Genomic DNA, 17820 nt, shown 5'->3' with positions numbered 1-17820 from the left:
TGACAAAATGCAATATATATTTCTGTTCAGAAATATAGATAGAGAATACATATATATTTCAGAACTCAGCCACAGAAGCAATATCATTGCCTTTTAAATAACTGATTTAAACTTCCAGGGGGAGGAGAGGTGCCCCCTTGGGAGCAGGAGCCCAGTGGCAGATGACTTCATTGCCTCCCAGAGTTCTGCCTGTGGGTGTCACCATACATAAATGTACAGACACAGGAGTAAAATAAAATCTCAATTGTAAAATAAAGGAAATGTAAAAATCTAATAATGCCTTACATAAGTTATTGGTAACTTTCTCATGGTCAGGAGTGTCTGTTCAGGGATGGCGTTCCGGCAGTGCTGCAATGCACAGAATGCAGGGCCCTCCTTCAATGCCTGACTTGTCAGCTCTGCTTTAAGGCAATACTCCTAGAAAAGGCCATAACAAATGAGTAAGCAGTTAAATGAAATATGTAGACTGTAATACAACTTAAATAGTATATTTATAAATGGTAAATATGCATATATTTTAGGAGAGGGAAAAAATGCAAAAAAATTTGGGATAATTAAAAAAGATATCATGGGAATCAGGCCTTGTGAAAAGTGGCCAGAGAACTGTTTTGCAAGCCTATGATATACCCATCGACGCCACAAAATTGAATTTTTACAGAAAGTTTGTAAAACAAACATAGGGGGAAAGATAGAAGAGCAGGGAAGTTTGGTATGGGAGGGAATACACTATACACAGGAACTAAATATGTAAACAAATGTAGAAATGATGGATACAGGAAAACAAACTTAGGTCTCAGAAGAGAACTCCATCTAGTTGGAGCCAGGCACCATATTACAGATAGAGCCAAAATGAATACCGTTTCACATCCCACACCTGGGTACGACCTTTTCACACTGAACCCGGGACACCCATTATAAACAATGCAACCCAGGTTTATTCCTCCTTTTAACTTGGGTTGAAATGCTGGGTTGGCCGACCCGGCTATAACTTGGGCTAATTGTGTGATGTGAAAGTTAGCACATCTCTCCATTTATTACAAATTCTTACCACCAAAATAATTTAACCAGACAAGTGACACTCCATTAAGATTAACGAAGCACTAGTGCACTCTTAAGCTCCGTACACATGGTGCAATATGGTACCAGCGATTTTGGCTGAAAATTGCAAGCTATTCTGTCTCACTCTGTCTCTACCTCATTTTGACTAGAAATCACTGGTGCACAGTGCATTGTGCACCAGCAATTTTTAGCCATAAATCGCAAGAGCATGCATGACCATGGACCGCAGGTGCCCAAACAAAGTAGTTCTGCACAAAAAAAATGCTACATCATAGACAGCGCATTGCAGTCCAGTAATAGAACACCCAGCAGCCAACACACTGCAGACACCGCCATAGCTTACAGTGTTTCCTTTGGAATCAGAGAAATGGATTTATCAGTAAGTACCAAAATTCTGTTTTCTCTTTCTTCCCATAGGGGATACTGTAGATCAGGCTTTCCCAACCACGGTCCTCAAGGCACACCAACAGTGCAGGTTTTAGTGATATCCAGGCTTCAGCACAGATGGTTTAATCAGAATCCCTCAGGTACTAATTAAGTCACCTGTGCTAAAGCCTGGATATCACTAAAACCTGCACTGTTGGTGTGCCTTGAGGACTGTGGTTGGGAAATCCTGCTGTAGAGGATGCTTGGGAATGTCCCAAAGTTGTCCTTATGGAAGGCACTGTAGAGTGGGAAGGAGCCTCATCATATGAAATAACTCAGATAAATTTAAAACAATCTTTGGTATAAAGGAAGGCTCTGTATGGAACTCAGCTTGAATCTCCCAGATAATGAGCCCACACACAGAGAGATTTCTGCCAGAGATTCATATAATGGGAGATTCAGCATGATTTCAAATCTCTCACAGAAAGAAGAAGTGCAGGAGCTTCTGAGCGACTGCACTGAAATTATCTGACCCGTCCCTTCTGAGTCTTGGGCATATTCAGAACGGAGGGGCCGTGCATTTAAATTGCTGTGTGGTCTACACACACACACACACAGCGATTTACATACGTTTTCAGGCATTTTCTGAGTGATGCCTGAATGTCGCCCTGTGTGTGGGGCCCTTAAGGTTGATTAAAACAAAGTTCCTTGCTGCAGCAGGTCGCAACCCAGCAGAAGAAGGAGATTGGATTACTAAGATAGATGAAACCAGTACAGAGCCATCAGGATGACAGTTGAGTGCTCTCATTCATTTCAGGATCTTGGGAAGGAAGGAAACCGCAGGAACAGATAAACAAGTCAGAAGCACCACGGAATGTACAGCAAATCCACCACCAACGCACCCGGGTCTGGAGTCCTGAGCTAATACATCGGAAGTTTGATTGTGTCATTGAATATTGCCCTCATTTCTAGAACATTGATTGGCAACAGAGACCACCTTCAAGATCACCACCCACAGCCCCATAAGCTGACTCCCGCAGTCATTAAGATCACAAATTGGTTACCATCACCCAGGTGGTTGGCATTCAACCACCATAGAAGGGAGTAAGAAATCAGCAGAGACGAAAAAGCTTCATTAAGTGAAGGAGAGATCCTATTGTTTAAGAAATTATCTGTCCATACCTGTACATAATCCATATTTGTATTTTAGATCACCAGATGCTCTAATAATAATTATTCACACAATTTTATATAACCTAGAGAAATAAAAATAATGAGCCTAAATTCTGTTACGTTACCCAGCTTTGTGATGAGACCTATGTGAGGGCACCTGTACTGCTGTGACTTTTACGGACATTCCAAAGAAAGAGTAAAACTTTGATATTCGACTCCTGATATTTATTAGCAGTTTCTTATATAGTGCACACACATTCCGCAGCGCTTTACAGAGAATAGTTGAACATTCACATCAGTCCCTGCCCCAGTGGAGCTTACAATCTATATTCCCTACCACATGTACACGTGCACACAGACATTCTAGGGTTAATTTTGTTGGAAGCCAATTAACCTGCCAGTATATTATTGGATTGTGGGAGGAAACGGGAGTACCTGTAGTAAACCCACACAAGCACAGGGAGAATATACAAACTCCACACTTAGGGCCATAGTAGGAATCGAACCCATGACCTCAGTGCTGTAAGGCAGTAATGCTAACCATTACACCATCTGTACTGCCCCTGCCTGATATTAGACATTCAGTTATTTACCTTTAATATCATCCACTGAGCAATCCAGTTGAAACTTCCGGGAGTGAAACCTTCTGAACTGAATCGACTTGGACCGACCAGGTCTATGACTAGAATCTGCCACAGGTTCCAGAGAAAAGCCCAGACACTCCTGTAGTTACATGCTCTGCCTGGAGTTAACATGCTCTGCCAGGGGTTAACATGCTCTTTGCCATGGGATTAACCTGCTCTGCCAGGGGTTAACATGCTCTTTGCCATGGGATTAACCTGCTCTGCCAAGGGTTACATGCTCTGCCCAGAGTTACATGCTCTGCCAGGAGTAAACTCCCAAATCATGTGGCGGGTTCTCAGCAGGCCCTGGAGTCGGAGAGCGGAAGGACCTCTGTGATGCTGCTGCCCCCATGCCGGCCCACGTCCGCTCACATCTGCACTCCCTATGCAGCTGCTGAAAAGTTGACTACGGCGCACTCAGACCCAGCGCACTCGCCACCAAATTAAAAAAAAAAGTGTGTAAACTCTACCTGCTCCCTCTCTCGGCACCCCTGCCCTCACTACCACTTTATTTTCCGCCTTCATCTCCTCCTAAAATTTAGGCCATCTGCCATGAAATCTCTTCCCACCTTCCCATGGCAACTCTGTGACCTCACCATGCTCTCTCCAGACTTCCTAACTTGTGCTTCTTCCAACTCACCACAGACACTCCCTCATCCTATCCTGTCTCCCCTCCACTTGCCCCCTGGATCCCTTCATCTTTTGCCTCCTTAACTTCCTCTCTCCCATTGGGTACTCTCACCTTGCTCACCTCTTCAACCTATCACTACTGCTCAATCTCTCTTCTCTTATTCGTATCCATACTACTTGGGCGGCTTGTATACACCTGTCACATCAACTACCTCTCCGACCTTTCAATCCTTGATCTTCTTCCCTCCTCTACACCCACTTCACTAAAATTACCGTGGTCAAAAAAACCAATGACCTGCTTTCTGCTAAATACAGGGGTCAGTCTCACTGTTTATCCTACTAGATTTTTCTGCTGCTTTCAACACGGAGGATCATCCTCTCCTCCAACACATCTTCCAAAAAACGATTAGCCTCACTAGCACTGTTCTGGCCTGGTTCACTGCTTACCTTACTAACTGCTCCTTCTCAAGGTCTGCCTCTGGGTCCACCTGTGTTCCTGTACACCTCTCCCTAATTGTGTTCATAAGCTCCTTTGGCCTTCTAATACCACCTCTATGCCGTCGACAGGAAATGTAATATTCACTCATTGGTCTTCTCACTGTTCGACTACTGAAACAGTCCCCTTACTGGCCTCCCACGCTACCAGCCCGCTCCCCTCCAGTCTGTCCTTAACGCTGCAGCTAGACTTATCCTACTTTTCCACTGCTTGACTTCTGCCAACTCCCTTCAAGAAATGTGCACTGGCTCCCATTACTCTATAGAAACCTCTTCAAACTCCTCACCCTCATATACAAACCCCTCGCAAAATTCCACTGCTCCCTACATCTCCAACCTCATTTCCCTACACTCCCTCTTGCCCTTTCCAGTTTGCCAATGACAGTCTCCTCTCTTCTACCATGGTCACTGCATCTATACACGTATCCAATATTTTGTATGCCCTGCCCCTCTTCACTGGAATGAGTTCCTTTCACTTTTTTAGACACTCCCTGACCTACTAAAGCATCACATTGGCACTAAAAATCCACCTAGTCATGAAAGCACACCCATTCCACATTACCACAGTGGCAGCAAGGGAGCGTGCCTCTGTACTAGGTTATTTCCCATTGCATACATTTTTGTATTAGCAATGGTTCATTCATTTAATTTTGAGAAAGTTTCACGTTGAAAGAATGTTAATAAACAAAACATAAGAAATATAGGATTTAACAGCAGACAATAACCACATGGCCTATCCAGTCCACCCTTTAGGGTTAGGTTATTAGTGTCAGTTTAGTAGTAAAAACATATCTTCGCCTTCTGTAGCATGCCCTGGAAAAAAATGACTGCAGCTTCAATAATTATAATAGATATCCTAATAAATTTTTATTAGGAGAAAATTAGGCAATAATTGACATCTCATTTAACAATTGTGTGGTTAGATTTAATTTCATGTTTTGTATTTCCATTTGATACAAGTCATTCAAGTCTTAAGAAGAAACTTATGGTGAAAGATTATCTACCTACAGTACGTCAGTCTTACCCCAGCCAAAGTCAGGATATTTTCAACTGATTTGGTTATAGTGATGTGCTTCTTTGCACGGGTTACAGCCACATAGAGCAAATTCCATTCATCTTCTACCGAGGTATCTGCAACAGACACATACAGGCCTTGACTTGTTTGGAATTTAAGTGACCTATGGCATTCCTAATTGTTATTTTACCACAGAGAGAGGGGGCAATAACAAATTCCAATAATTTTGTAAAGGACAAAATTCCCAATTAGCTTCTTTTCCATATAAAATAAAACATATGATAATGGATAACACTGGCATGTTCAGGTACAATCATGGTAACATGCTTGATTGATATATGCAGTCAAGAATTATACTGAATGGAAGATGACATTTGCCGGCAAGCTCTACAAGAAGTAGGAGAATAAACCTGTATGCTGTCACAGCGTCATTTTAATTAGCCAATAAATTATTTTGCTTAGTAATAGAAGTCTTTTAGTCACATTTAGTAAGTGGAACACCCAAAGACAGCTGTATCTTTATCAACTCATTTCAATCAGCAACTGTTTTCCAAAAGGAATTCTGTCAACACACCAAAAGTTACCTCCCAAATACCGATGTGCAAGTGTTCTGTACTATAGACAGTATGAAAAACACTAGTATGCACTATTTCTAGTGAAAGTACGATTACTCACTAATTGGGATCTGTAGTCTCTGCAGGTTGTGTCTGGCACATGGAACTTTTATAAAATCATCTGTAACCTCCACAGAATCAAACTCCATTCCTTTAGCTTTATGCACTGTTCCCAAAATATAATCTGGAAAACGACAAAAAAAAGGGGTAGTCATATTTAATGCAAACAAGACAAATATTCATGCGGAACGCAGATTGCAAATGTATACAGCAGCATTGACATAGTAGCAATAATAAATATAAACTATCCGAAAATGTAACAAGTGTGAAAAAAAATGCAAAGCCGTACATTTACAATACCTGTGGTGACTTCTGTACAGGTCAGGCTGCACATGTGTCATCTTATGATGTATGTGAGATCTTGCGCATGTGCAGTGGGGCCCGCCAGGAGGTAGGACACAGAGGACAAGTACTAGGCTGATGCACTATGGGTCTTACCCGGAGAAAGTGAGCACGGCAGAGATGGCCAGAACATGGGGCGGCAGGTTGGGAGAGCAGTCTGAGTACTTGGTTATGTTAAAGTGTACGCTCTGATGAACATGTGGGTTTTCAGTGCATGCTTGAAGCTTTGCAAAGTCTGGGAGAGTCTAATAAAACAAGGGAGCTCATTCCAGTAAAGGAGAATGCAGTGACCAGGGTAGAGGAGAGGTGATGTTCATTGGCCAACCGCTGAGGACGGGAAGGATCGTGAAGGGAAATGAGGTTGGAGATGTAGGGAGCAATATCTATAGCTGTCACTAGCATGAAACGTTTCAGTGACAAAGATCACTCACAGCAGAGTGCAAACAATTATAATTAGTGTGATTATGCATCACAAGATATGATTTATATGAACCAGAAGCAAAGTGATTAGCATAAACTAGAGACTACCTACTGCACAAATCAGAATTAGTGGAACATAAGTCAACGAGCAAATATCTAGTGCCCAAACCTGCAGATGTTGCATCAGTTGTATTACATCTTTCTATCCTCTTCACCAGCTCAGGGATTCGGTTGTTGTATTTTTCAACAATTGCAATTTTGCCTTCCAATTCTTTATCTTCAGAACTCACTGCATAATTTTTTAAAGCTGAATAACCCCCCTTTTTTGACCATGTTGCTATGAAACGGTCTTTAATATAATGTCCTCCTGTCACGAAATGAAAAAATATACAAATAAAGAGATGCTCTCAAATATGTCGCAATGGTCACAGCTGTACAAAGAAAATTGTCAACCAGGGAAAAACAATGAGTACATCGCAAAAAAATTCAACAAATATCAAATACTTTCTGTCAAGAATATAAATGAACTATGCTGCTCATGGAAAATATTACTATAATTGAATAATTTAATAAAGATGTGTTAGCAAAAAATCCACATGACACGGTCAATGTTTTAAAAAATAAAAATAATTAAAATAGATCTCATATTATATTTTATTTATAAGGCCCCACAAGTGTTTTGCAACGCTGTACAAAGGGGCATACAATGGAACAGTACAGGGAGACAGAAATTAACATTACAGTAAATAAATAACAAAAAATAAGTACAGGTAACAAAGAGCACCACAATACAATACGCAATTCAGCATAGATGTATGTAGCGAGGGACTAGTCAGCATACTACTATGGGGCCGAGAGCCTCAAGATTGCTTCAGGTGATGGTGGGTCTGGGCGTGTAGAGGGGGTGATGAAAATGTGAAAGAATACAGATGGAGGTCAGAGAGTGGGAAGGAAGAGTTTGAGAAATCAGAGATGACATCGGTGGGTGAAGACGAGGTCAAAGGCTTGGATGATATTGTGGAAGTCCCCATCTATACCCATAGTACTTAGTAAATCATGGGTTAAGGTCAACATGGGTCTAGGTCGACATGGATCTAGGTCGACAGTCAAAAGTTCGACATGGGGTTTTCCACAGTTTTTACCCAAATGTCGACGCAGTCGGCATGGACACGGTTTGAAGTGCAACGCATCCCCTTGCTACACTCGGCACACTATTTTATTCTCTGGTCCTGGCACAGTAAAACTGCAGCTTTTTGTTGAGCTTTGTTGTTGTATAAGCGCTGCGGTCAACCTGTACCCGCCATCACTGAAGAAATAGCTGCTGCCATGCAGGCCATAATTGAGGTGGACCCCAGGGTGACCATGGCACAGTTAAAGAAGTAGAAAGCATCCCATAGTAATTCATCTGCTTGATACTCCATGAATAGCTCGACCTGATAAAGAATTCTGCCTGCTGGGTGCCCCATCCACCTACTAGAGAGTAGTAGGAGGACTGAGTGACTTTGTTTTGAAACACATTGGCCATGTTTGATGACTGTCATTCAGTTTTGTTTCTACCAGTTGTTTTATCTATGCAAATAAGAAGCACATTTTGAGTGAGAAAGATTCTCAGAGTGGCTGAGTCGCTTGGGACCTGGTACATCATGGAGGGAATCCCGACAGGGTCAGTTAAGTATACTTACCCCCAGCCACCCCTCACCCTAACCCTCCCTCCCCACAGCCTGACCCAAACCTTCCAAGCTAGTACCTAACAGTAACAAACTCACTATGCCACCTTACCCTCGCCCCCAACCCCCCCCCCCCCCCCCCCCCCCATTATATAACAATTGATATATTGGTACCTTAACATTGTGATAAATAGACTCATGTTTAATGCTGCGTACCAATGGCTTTAATCTTGTATGCATTGTTCATATAAATGTTACGTCACTTTACTGTAACCTGTCTCAACACTTGCTTATCAATAAAAATGTAATGGTTATACAAAAGACACATACCTTTATTTCTCACAGATTCTGCCTGCAGTAATACCCATATATCAAGGATTTTGCTCAGTCCAAAATTTTGTGGTCCCTGAAATTAAATAGTAGAGGTTAAATCAACCCAACTTAAAAATGGCCATGTCCCTAACTAGTGTGATTTGTGCTTTGTGACCACATAGAACAGGATGAATACTATAAACCAGACACCCCTGCAGAAACAACCCATATGGGAGACATTGCATACCCCAATTATATGTATTCTTGAGGGACTTTCTCCATCTGTAACAGTGACAGCCTGTTCAAACACACAGGCATTACTTCTGGACAAGATTGCAACATTTGTTTGGGAGCAGCCACGAATGGTACCTATATTAAAAAATAAAGCAATAAACTTACATATCAGAACATATCATATATTATGAAGATCTGAAGTGTATGATACAGCAATTAGCCATCTTTACGTTTCTAAAAAAAAAGCACTCAAATCGTGTGGCGCACAACAATCTATAGGATAATAATAATCCTGGGATAATGGGTTATCGGGAAATACTTTGTAATATTTGGGTGCACACATGTATCCTTAAATGTGTCAAGGTCAGTACCTGGTTATTTCCATGCCCCAATAAAGGTGCGAGTGCACTAAAATGCTGGATTCAGTCCTGATCCGGTCTGCAGCTTACCGGACTAGGAAGCTCACACGGATGGCAGAGCGCTGCTGACTGCGGTTGTGCCGCTCCATATTGCAAAGCAGTCAAGTGGAGTATTACTTGGCAATCCCATACATCCTGCCACCCGGGCTTGATTAGCCACTTGGAGGATGCCACAGCTGGCGTGCTTGTGGGCAAGGCTGTTGGAACTTTTACCTCCGTGAGAAGATTCTAGGTTGCAGGACGTGGTCGGCAAGAGAGTCCTGGGTGGCACAATAATTCTTTATAACGCGTTTCACCGTGCACAGGGCAGCACAGCCACGGTCAACAGCACTGCGCCGTGCGGGCCTCCTAGTGTAGGAAGCAGCAGACCGCCTTCACAGACAGTCCAGTTCAGGACTAAATCCAGCATTTTAGTGCATTCGCACCTGTATTGGCGCATGTAAAAAAAAAAAAACAGGTACACACCTTGACACATTTAAGGATAACTGTGTAAACCATTCAATTTTTTTTTTACTCACTATATACAGATATGAGGACATTTATATATTGCATTACTATTCAGTAAATGTGATACTGCATGCTATTATTATTATTATTACTTCTTCATTTTTAATTTGATACCCCCCCGGGAGGTTGTTTTCATTTATTTAACTGTACATATGATTTATTGTGTATAATAAATTGTGTGATATTTTGTCATAAATTGTTTCCTATATATTATTGAGCGCCACACAATCTGAGTGCTTTTATTGACTGTGGTTTTAGAGGCTGGCATTCCTTCCTCGTGGTAACTGTTGATATATAACACATACCTGCTTACCGTAGCGCTATAGACATTTATCGATTATCTTTATGTAGAAAAAAGTGATTGGACACCCCCACGCAAGAGAAATGGTGTGCTCCTGCAACACACACATGTTCGTGAAGTTTAAAACTTTCAGAACATATGGAAATGTTTGAGTTTGCCAATTGCCATGAGAAGTGGTGGTGGTGTTATGATGTGGGTTTGTTTACGCTGTTTTTACAGAAAATTTGGACTGACCAGATCAAAGTCCAGATCATAACCCTGCTGAGAACCTCTGAGACAAATTGGAGCCACAGGGGTGTACTAGCCCTTCTTCACAGTTGGTCACTGCTTAAGACGGAATGGCAAAACATACCATGTTGCACTGCAGGTAGGCCAGTTGTAATGTGCAGAGAGAGTTAGATTGGATGGGGAGTGTTCAAACTGAAACTAAATAGCAATGTAAAAATAAAGCAGCCAGTATTAACCCTGCACAGAAACAAAATGACTTTCCCAAAGCTAACTCTTGGCACCTGTTACATTTGCCCCACCTGCAGTGCAACATGGTTTTGTCCATCTGCAAAAAATGTTCCCTGCAATCAGCTCCGAATTCGGCCAAGTGTCCACTCACTTTTGTCAACAAATGTACTGAAAAGAGAAGAGTAGGGATTATCATACTTAAGATGCATGTACAAAAACATACTTGCGTATAAGCACATACACAACCAGTTCTTACATATTTGGGGTGTATGCAATGTGCCACCGCTATTTCCAATGTGGTAAATAGCGGCGGCTCCCTATTCAATGCTGTCATTAACGACAGCATTGATGCGGGATCACGGCAGAAAGGGCCCGACTTCAGAAACGTGGATTGTCGCAATCCCGGCCGCAGATCAACAATCCACGCCCGGTTTCGCGGCCACGCCCCCTATGCGCTGAGTGACAGGCGGGACATTGAATCCTGTCTGTCGTTATGCAGACGATCTGACCGCAAATGGGCCAGGATCACGGCTGTTGGCGGGGATCGACAGCCGTGATCCCAGATTGCATACCCCCTAGGGCTGCAAAAAAGTGATTTCTTTATTACAGGGAGACATGTAGAAAAGGAGGACAAATCACCTTTACAATGGACAGAAAATCATGCAACTGTAATGATATTACAAACAGATGTCTGTAAATTGGCAGTCTTGGTTTATAATCAGAACTAATTAAGGAAATGTTCTGTAAATTTTGCCCAGCTCTCACCTTCCTGGCTACCTCCAACCAAAGCTTTATGTCGTACTTTCTTACAGGCATCAAGTATCGTAGCGCCAACATAAGCTATTTCAGCACCAAATCGGAAGCTCTAAAACACAGGAGGGGAAGAATGCAATTGTCAGATTAAACCCTTTGCATTAATGTAATATACTATCCAAAGATCCCAGCTGGCATAAAACCATACCATTATGTCCTAATTTGGAGTTAGGAGAGTATGCATTGCTGAAAATGCTATTAACATCATCACCCTGGTTTGAACCAGTAACAGGATGGACCACATGATACTATTAGGATTGGCATCTTTAGGTAACCCACTGTTAATGACACAGAGTAGCGTAACAATGGGCCCCACAGACCACGTGGCAACTTGGAGGAGCAAACGCCGACAGAGTCTGTGGGGTGTGTCAGGTCCGGGGTGCATCTGACATACATGTGCAGGAGCTGCTGCCTGCTTAAGCAGCAAAGAGTGGCATTACTGGAAGAGTAGCTCCCTGCAGCTGAGCCTGCAGTGAAAGGGAGTGCTGAAGGTGCCTTTTTGGGGAATTGGTGTGTAGGGCTGTTGCCTGTGTGTGCACCAGGGTCTGGGGTCGCTGCTGTATTATGAAGGGGGAAGTTCGACCCTACTTTCATGCTGCCTGGAGCAAGTGAGGGGTGCTGGCCACTGATGCTTTTGGACGGTGGTAATGTTGGCTGTTTGGTAAGTAGCAGCAGGAGCGAGGATGTACTGTACGCTGCTGCAGTGTTACATAGTTACATTGTAGGTGAGGCTGAATAAAGACTTGCGTCTATCTAGTTCAACCTATGTTTATAGTAGCTTATCCCTTGTTGTATAGTATGTTATGATATTTTAAAGACAGATTTTGTTACTTTTTTAAAAGAAGGGGTAGTGAACCAAACTAAGCGCTTCCCTTGTGTGTGCGCATTCCTTTCGGTTGCCGATTATACTTGAGAGAAGAAATATTGTTATAGATATACACATTGCAATTTTTTCTTATATTTCATATCCATACATTGGAAAACTGATCCCGCGAGAGTTCTCCATCTGGATTTATAAGAATTTCTGACATCGCAGATCGCAGAAAGGAAGTATAAACATCATCACCATCACTCATTTTTTCTGGTGCCCACACAAGGGAAGTGCTTAGTTTGGTTCACTACCCCTTCTTTTAAACATATTGTGCTTTAGAAGTCTTTTTAAGGTTAGACTTTATTATTTACTAGACAAGCAGCATCCCCAGTAGCTCCCGAGATAAACCCTACACTTTAACTCAGATTTTGTTCCTTATTCGTACCCATGGATGTTTTTAACCAATAAATGTTTATCCAACCTTATTTTAAACATATTTATAGTGTCTGCCGACACCACTTCTCCAGGAAGAGAGTTCCAAAGTTTGACTGCTCTGACTGTAAAGAAATTTTTTCTTATAGATGAACAAAATCTTTTTTCTTCTAATCTAAACTCGTGCCCTCGCGTCCTAGATTCCTTTCTAGTAGAAAAAAGGGTGTTTGACAGTTCCTTATATTGGCCCCTAATATATTTATACATGTTGAGCATATCCCCCCTTAAACGTCTTTTCTCTAGTGTAAATAGTCCCAAATTGTTTAATCTTTCCTCATAGCTTAAAGTCTCCATTCCCCTAATAAGCTTTGTTGCTCTTCTTTGGAGTTTTTCTAATTCTATGATGTCCTTTTTATAGTGCGGGGCCCAGAACTGCACTGCGTATTCAAGGTGCGGTCTAACCAATGATTTGTACAGAGGCATAATTACTTTTGAGTCCCTAGTTTCCATGCCCCTTTTAATACATGCAAGAATTTTGTTGGCCTTTTTTGTTGCTATATTACATTGAGCACTACACCCCAGTTTGTTGTCTATTTGGACTGTTAGATCCTTTTCGAGTACTGAATTACCCAATTCATCCCCGCTTAGGTTATAACTAGCACACTGGTTATGTCTCCCAAGGTGCATGACCTTGCATTTGTCCACATTGAACCTCATCTTCCACTTTTTTGCCCACTCGTCTAGATTGTCAATATCATTTTGAAGCGCGGTGACATCTTCTGATGATTTAATAACTCTGCTCAGTTTTGTATTGTCCGCAAAGATGGATACATTGCTGAGTAACCCTATCCCAATTTCGTTATTAAAAATGTTAAACAAAATGGGCCATAGAACCGAACCCTGTGGCACTCCACTTAGTACTGGTATCATATTAGATACGGCACTGTTCACGACCACTCTTTGTTCTCTATTACACAGCCAGTTCCCTACCCATCTACAGATATTTGCCCCTAATCCAGTGGTTCCCAAACTGTGTGCCGTGTCTCCCTGGGGTGCCTCGGGACACTTGCAGGGGTGCCACAGGTTGGTGGTCCAGGACCAATTCAAATTATTTATGGACAAAACCAGTGCTGGTGGCTGCCAATTATAAATATGTGTACAAACAGAAGCAATTCCTCCCCTTTAACACATAACTGAACGCAATAGGCACATATAAACACAATCGACTTAATTTTATATATATTTTTGGGGGGGCCTAGGGGTGCCGTGGAAAAATTCTGGTACTCTATTGTGCCGTGATTTGAAAAAGATTGGGAACCCCTGCCCTAATCCCATGTCCTCCATTTTATTTATCAACCTCTTGTGTGGTACGGTGTCGAAGGCTTTAGCAAAATCTAGGAAAATCACATCTACAGCGTTTCCATTATCAAGGTTTTTGCTAACCTCTTCATAGAAACCAAGTAGATTAGTTTGGCATGAACGATTTTTCACGAACCCATGCTGGTTATTACTGAGTAAACTATGAAGATCTAAATATTCCTGGATACCCTCTCTTAAAAATCCTTCAAATAGTTGGTACTCTTTACCTAGAAGGGCGCCCATCGCATGCCATTATAATGGCATGCGATGCGACCGATGTGATGCCCCCGATTTTACATAGAAATGCATGTTAAAATGTAAATCGCGTCGGTCGCATCGCATTCGGCCAAAAAATCGCATGCGATGCGACCGACGCGATTTTACATAGGGAACAATGTTAAATGGGTCAATTGACCCGATTTAACATAGGGAACAATGTTAAATGGCCCACACACCCCAATTAGCCACCCTGGGCCCCCCCCCCAATAGTTTACCCACTATCGATGTTAAACTAACAGGTCTGTAATTAGTGGGATCCTCCTTTTTTGAATAATGGCACTATCTCGCTATTCTCCAGTCTTTTGGTACCTTTCCTGAAGATAGTGAATTATCAAAGATATAATGTAGAGGGGAAGCTAATTCCTCCCTTAATTCCATTAGTACCCTAGGATGAATCCCATCTGGCCCAGGTGATTTATTTGTTTTGATTTTGCTGAGCCTCAATATTATTTCCTTAGTAGAGAATTCATTATAAAGGTCCGGCTTGTTCATCCCATTTGTGGTATGTGTGCGTTCCACAGTCTGCTCTCCCTTTGTAAACACTGATGAGAAGAACTCATTTAACAGTTCTGCTTTTCCCTTGTCCTCCGTAAAACTTTTTCCATTGATATCGGTTAGTGGGCCTATGTTGTCCTTAATTATACGTTTACTATTTATGTATTTGAAAAACGTTTTGGGGTTAGTTTTACTTTCAGTGGCTATGCGCTCTTCATAATCCTTTTTAGCTACTTTGATTGCCTCTTTGCAAATTTTTGTTTGATTCTTTGTATTTGGTGAACGCCTCCTCATTTAAGTTATTTTTATAGAATTGAAATGCTCTTGTTTTATTGTTGATTGCTGACCTAACTTTTTTGTCCAACCATGGTTGCTTTTTTTTATTGAATTTACCCTTAGTTACTTTAGGAATGTATTTAATAGTTAATGATTCGAGTATATTTTTTTAGAGTATCCCACATTTCCTCAGCATTTATCCCCTCAAAAACGGTTTCCCACACAATTCTTTTTAGGGCTTCTCTGCATAATTCAAAGTTAGCTTTTCTGAAGTTTAGTATTTTTGTCGATCCTTTATGATGTAATTTACTGAAGTTGATTTCCAGTGAAACCATATTGTGGTCACTGTTCCCTAGGTGTTCAATTACTTTTGTGTTTGAAACTAAATCTATATTATTTGTTAAAACCAAATCCAATAATGCCTTATTACGAGTTGGAGCTTCTACCGTTTGTGTGATAAACTGGTCTTTAAGTAAGCTTAGGAACCCACTGCTTCTTGCTGTTTTACAGGTTTCATTTTTCCAATCAATATCAGGTAAATTAAAATCACCCATAATTAATACCTGACCCTGTACTGGGGGGAAGATTTTGGGGAGTCTGCTGTGCTATCTATATAACATGTGCGTGTTTCCTGGTTTAAAGCTCATCTGCCAAACAACTTATGGCTTTTAAAAAGTGAGAAAATCACCAACACAACTTCTGATTTAGCACTAAGAGAGTAGCTGTCACAGGTTTAGGATAAATGAGCTTACCTGGGGTACATGAGGAAGCTATGACCACAGAATGGTTAATTAAAAATGACCCAAATATATACATACAGGATATCACCGCACTCGCCATTCCCAGAAATGCACCTGAGGTGAGCTCATTTATCCTAAGCCTATGACAGCTGCTCCCTTAGTGGTAATTCAGGAGTTGTATTGGTGATTGTCTTACCTTTAAAAGCCATAGGTTGTTTGGCAAATGAGCTTTAAACCAGGAAACAAGAACATGTTCAATTTAGCTATAATGTGTCAGCAGTTGCCAGGTTATTTAAGAGACTGGTTGTTATAGTAGGACTTGCAGTGAAATGGGGTCCCTTGGCGATGGGCTGCAAGCTTAAATGCAATGATCAATTCATGAACTAAACCCCATTATTTATTAGATATTTTGTGTATCAAGTTAGTTTATTATGGTGAGTATTGAAGCCCTGTTATATATTATACACATCATATATCATTCGTCCTTCTAGCCTCATATCTATACCGTGACCTCACAATGTGTGTATATTTATATACATTAACATACTTGCCAATACATACAATCTCGGCAGTCAGGATGCGATCTGGTGTGTAATTGGCATTAAGGTGTGCTGTATAATGTGCATTATGGTGTGGCACAATATGTAATAGGCATTATGGTGGGTGGTATAATGTGTAATGGATATTATGGTGTGTGGTATAATGTGATATGGTGTGGCATATCCTGTAATGGCAGTGTGTGGCATATTGTCTAATGATCATTACAGTGTGTGGCCAGGCCTTTTTAGATTGGGCACGCCACAGGTACGCACAAACTCTTTAATAAAAAAAAAAAATATGGTGGTGGGGGCGCATATTTTTACTCCTACACAATGTCATGCTGTGGAAATATATGGTTTGCAACTTCAACATATCAGATGCAAGTTTTCAGTCTCCAAACTGCAGAACTGTGGTTTGGAACGAAGAGCACCTTCCAATATGGGGTGGTTTGCACATTTCAGATGAAACCGCTGATTAGTAAATTTCACTTAAACTATTTACAATAAAAGTTAAGCAAGAATACAGACTATTCATTAACGTTCACATAAAATCTGGACACTGGTTTATACAGAATGAGGAACAAATATATCCCAGAAACACACTTACCTGTGTAAGATAGAACAAGTGAGTATGTGGTACCTCACAAAGAGCATTTACAGCCCCACGGAAAGTATAAATCTGCTGGTGAGGATCCCCAACAAAAATCTTTGCACACTTCTGGGACAGTACAACCTCCATAATAGCTACAAACAAATGAACAGCAATAGTAGAATGTTATTGGCTTGTTCACCATACTTGAGGGGTATAAAATATTTTACACATTATCCAATCTCTATTGGATGATATTTCTGACAGTGGAAATATAGGCAGTTAAGGTATTCAATCCCGACCGGGACTCGCCTGATACCAACCCACCTCCACACCCTGTATGGTCAGATATGGCCATGGATTGCCAAATGCATGTTCTTTGACAAAACGGCTGCGTTTTTGCCAATCCACTTACAACTTTGACACTTGACAGAGAGAACATTGAATTCCAGCTGTCGAGTTACTGTCGGAAGAACTGAAAATGTCCTGGGATTCCAATCTTAAAGACTTTCCGACTGTCTTAATGCCGGTTTGAATACCCCTCGAAGTTGGAAATTGAGGACAGATCTTACACTAAACATATGAAAAAGGAATGTACTGCAAGCAATACAAAAGAATATTAAAATAATCATGTGATAATCCAGTCTCGCTTGAGAAGTTTCCACTTAACCAACTAATGAGGCGTTCCACTCACAAGGAGTACAGTCCTGGGCTTCATCTACAAATATAGCATCATAATAGAGAATAGGTTTTTGGAGCTGCCAAAGCTTCAGATATCCTGCAAACAAAAATTA

At 41.3% G+C, this 17820-nt stretch overlaps 1 protein-coding gene across 7 annotated transcripts in view; it reads right to left on the bottom strand.

Moving 5' to 3' along the window:
- The window catches only part of FBH1 (F-box DNA helicase 1), a 55875-nt gene that overhangs the window by 5287 nt on the left and 32768 nt on the right, over window positions 1–17820 (bottom strand). For 5 of the 7 annotated variants that reach the window (XM_083183354.1, XM_083183357.1, XM_083183358.1 and 2 more), the window contains exons 12-20: window positions 17721–17804; window positions 17045–17181; window positions 11459–11558; window positions 9024–9145; window positions 8795–8870; window positions 6967–7164; window positions 6037–6159; window positions 5371–5477; window positions 286–417 (exon numbers count right to left, since the gene is read on the bottom strand). In XM_083183354.1, coding sequence (XP_083039480.1) covers window positions 286–417; window positions 5371–5477; window positions 6037–6159; window positions 6967–7164; window positions 8795–8870; window positions 9024–9145; window positions 11459–11558; window positions 17045–17181; window positions 17721–17804 — 1079 coding nt within the window. Of the gene's footprint in view, window positions 1–285; window positions 418–3365; window positions 5160–5370; window positions 5478–6036; window positions 6160–6966; window positions 7165–8794; window positions 8871–9023; window positions 9146–11458; window positions 11559–17044; window positions 17182–17720; window positions 17805–17820 lie in introns of those variants that run through there. The other 2 variants (XM_083183360.1, XM_083183356.1) reach the window with 2 other exon arrangements.

This window comes from Crinia signifera, chromosome 4 (assembly GCF_055691185.1).
Source record: "Crinia signifera chromosome 4, ASM5569118v1, whole genome shotgun sequence".
In the NCBI taxonomy this organism is placed as follows: Eukaryota; Metazoa; Chordata; class Amphibia; order Anura; family Myobatrachidae; genus Crinia; species Crinia signifera.
Note: the sequence above shows the minus strand (reverse complement) of the source record. Positions and strands in the feature narration are given on the sequence as shown.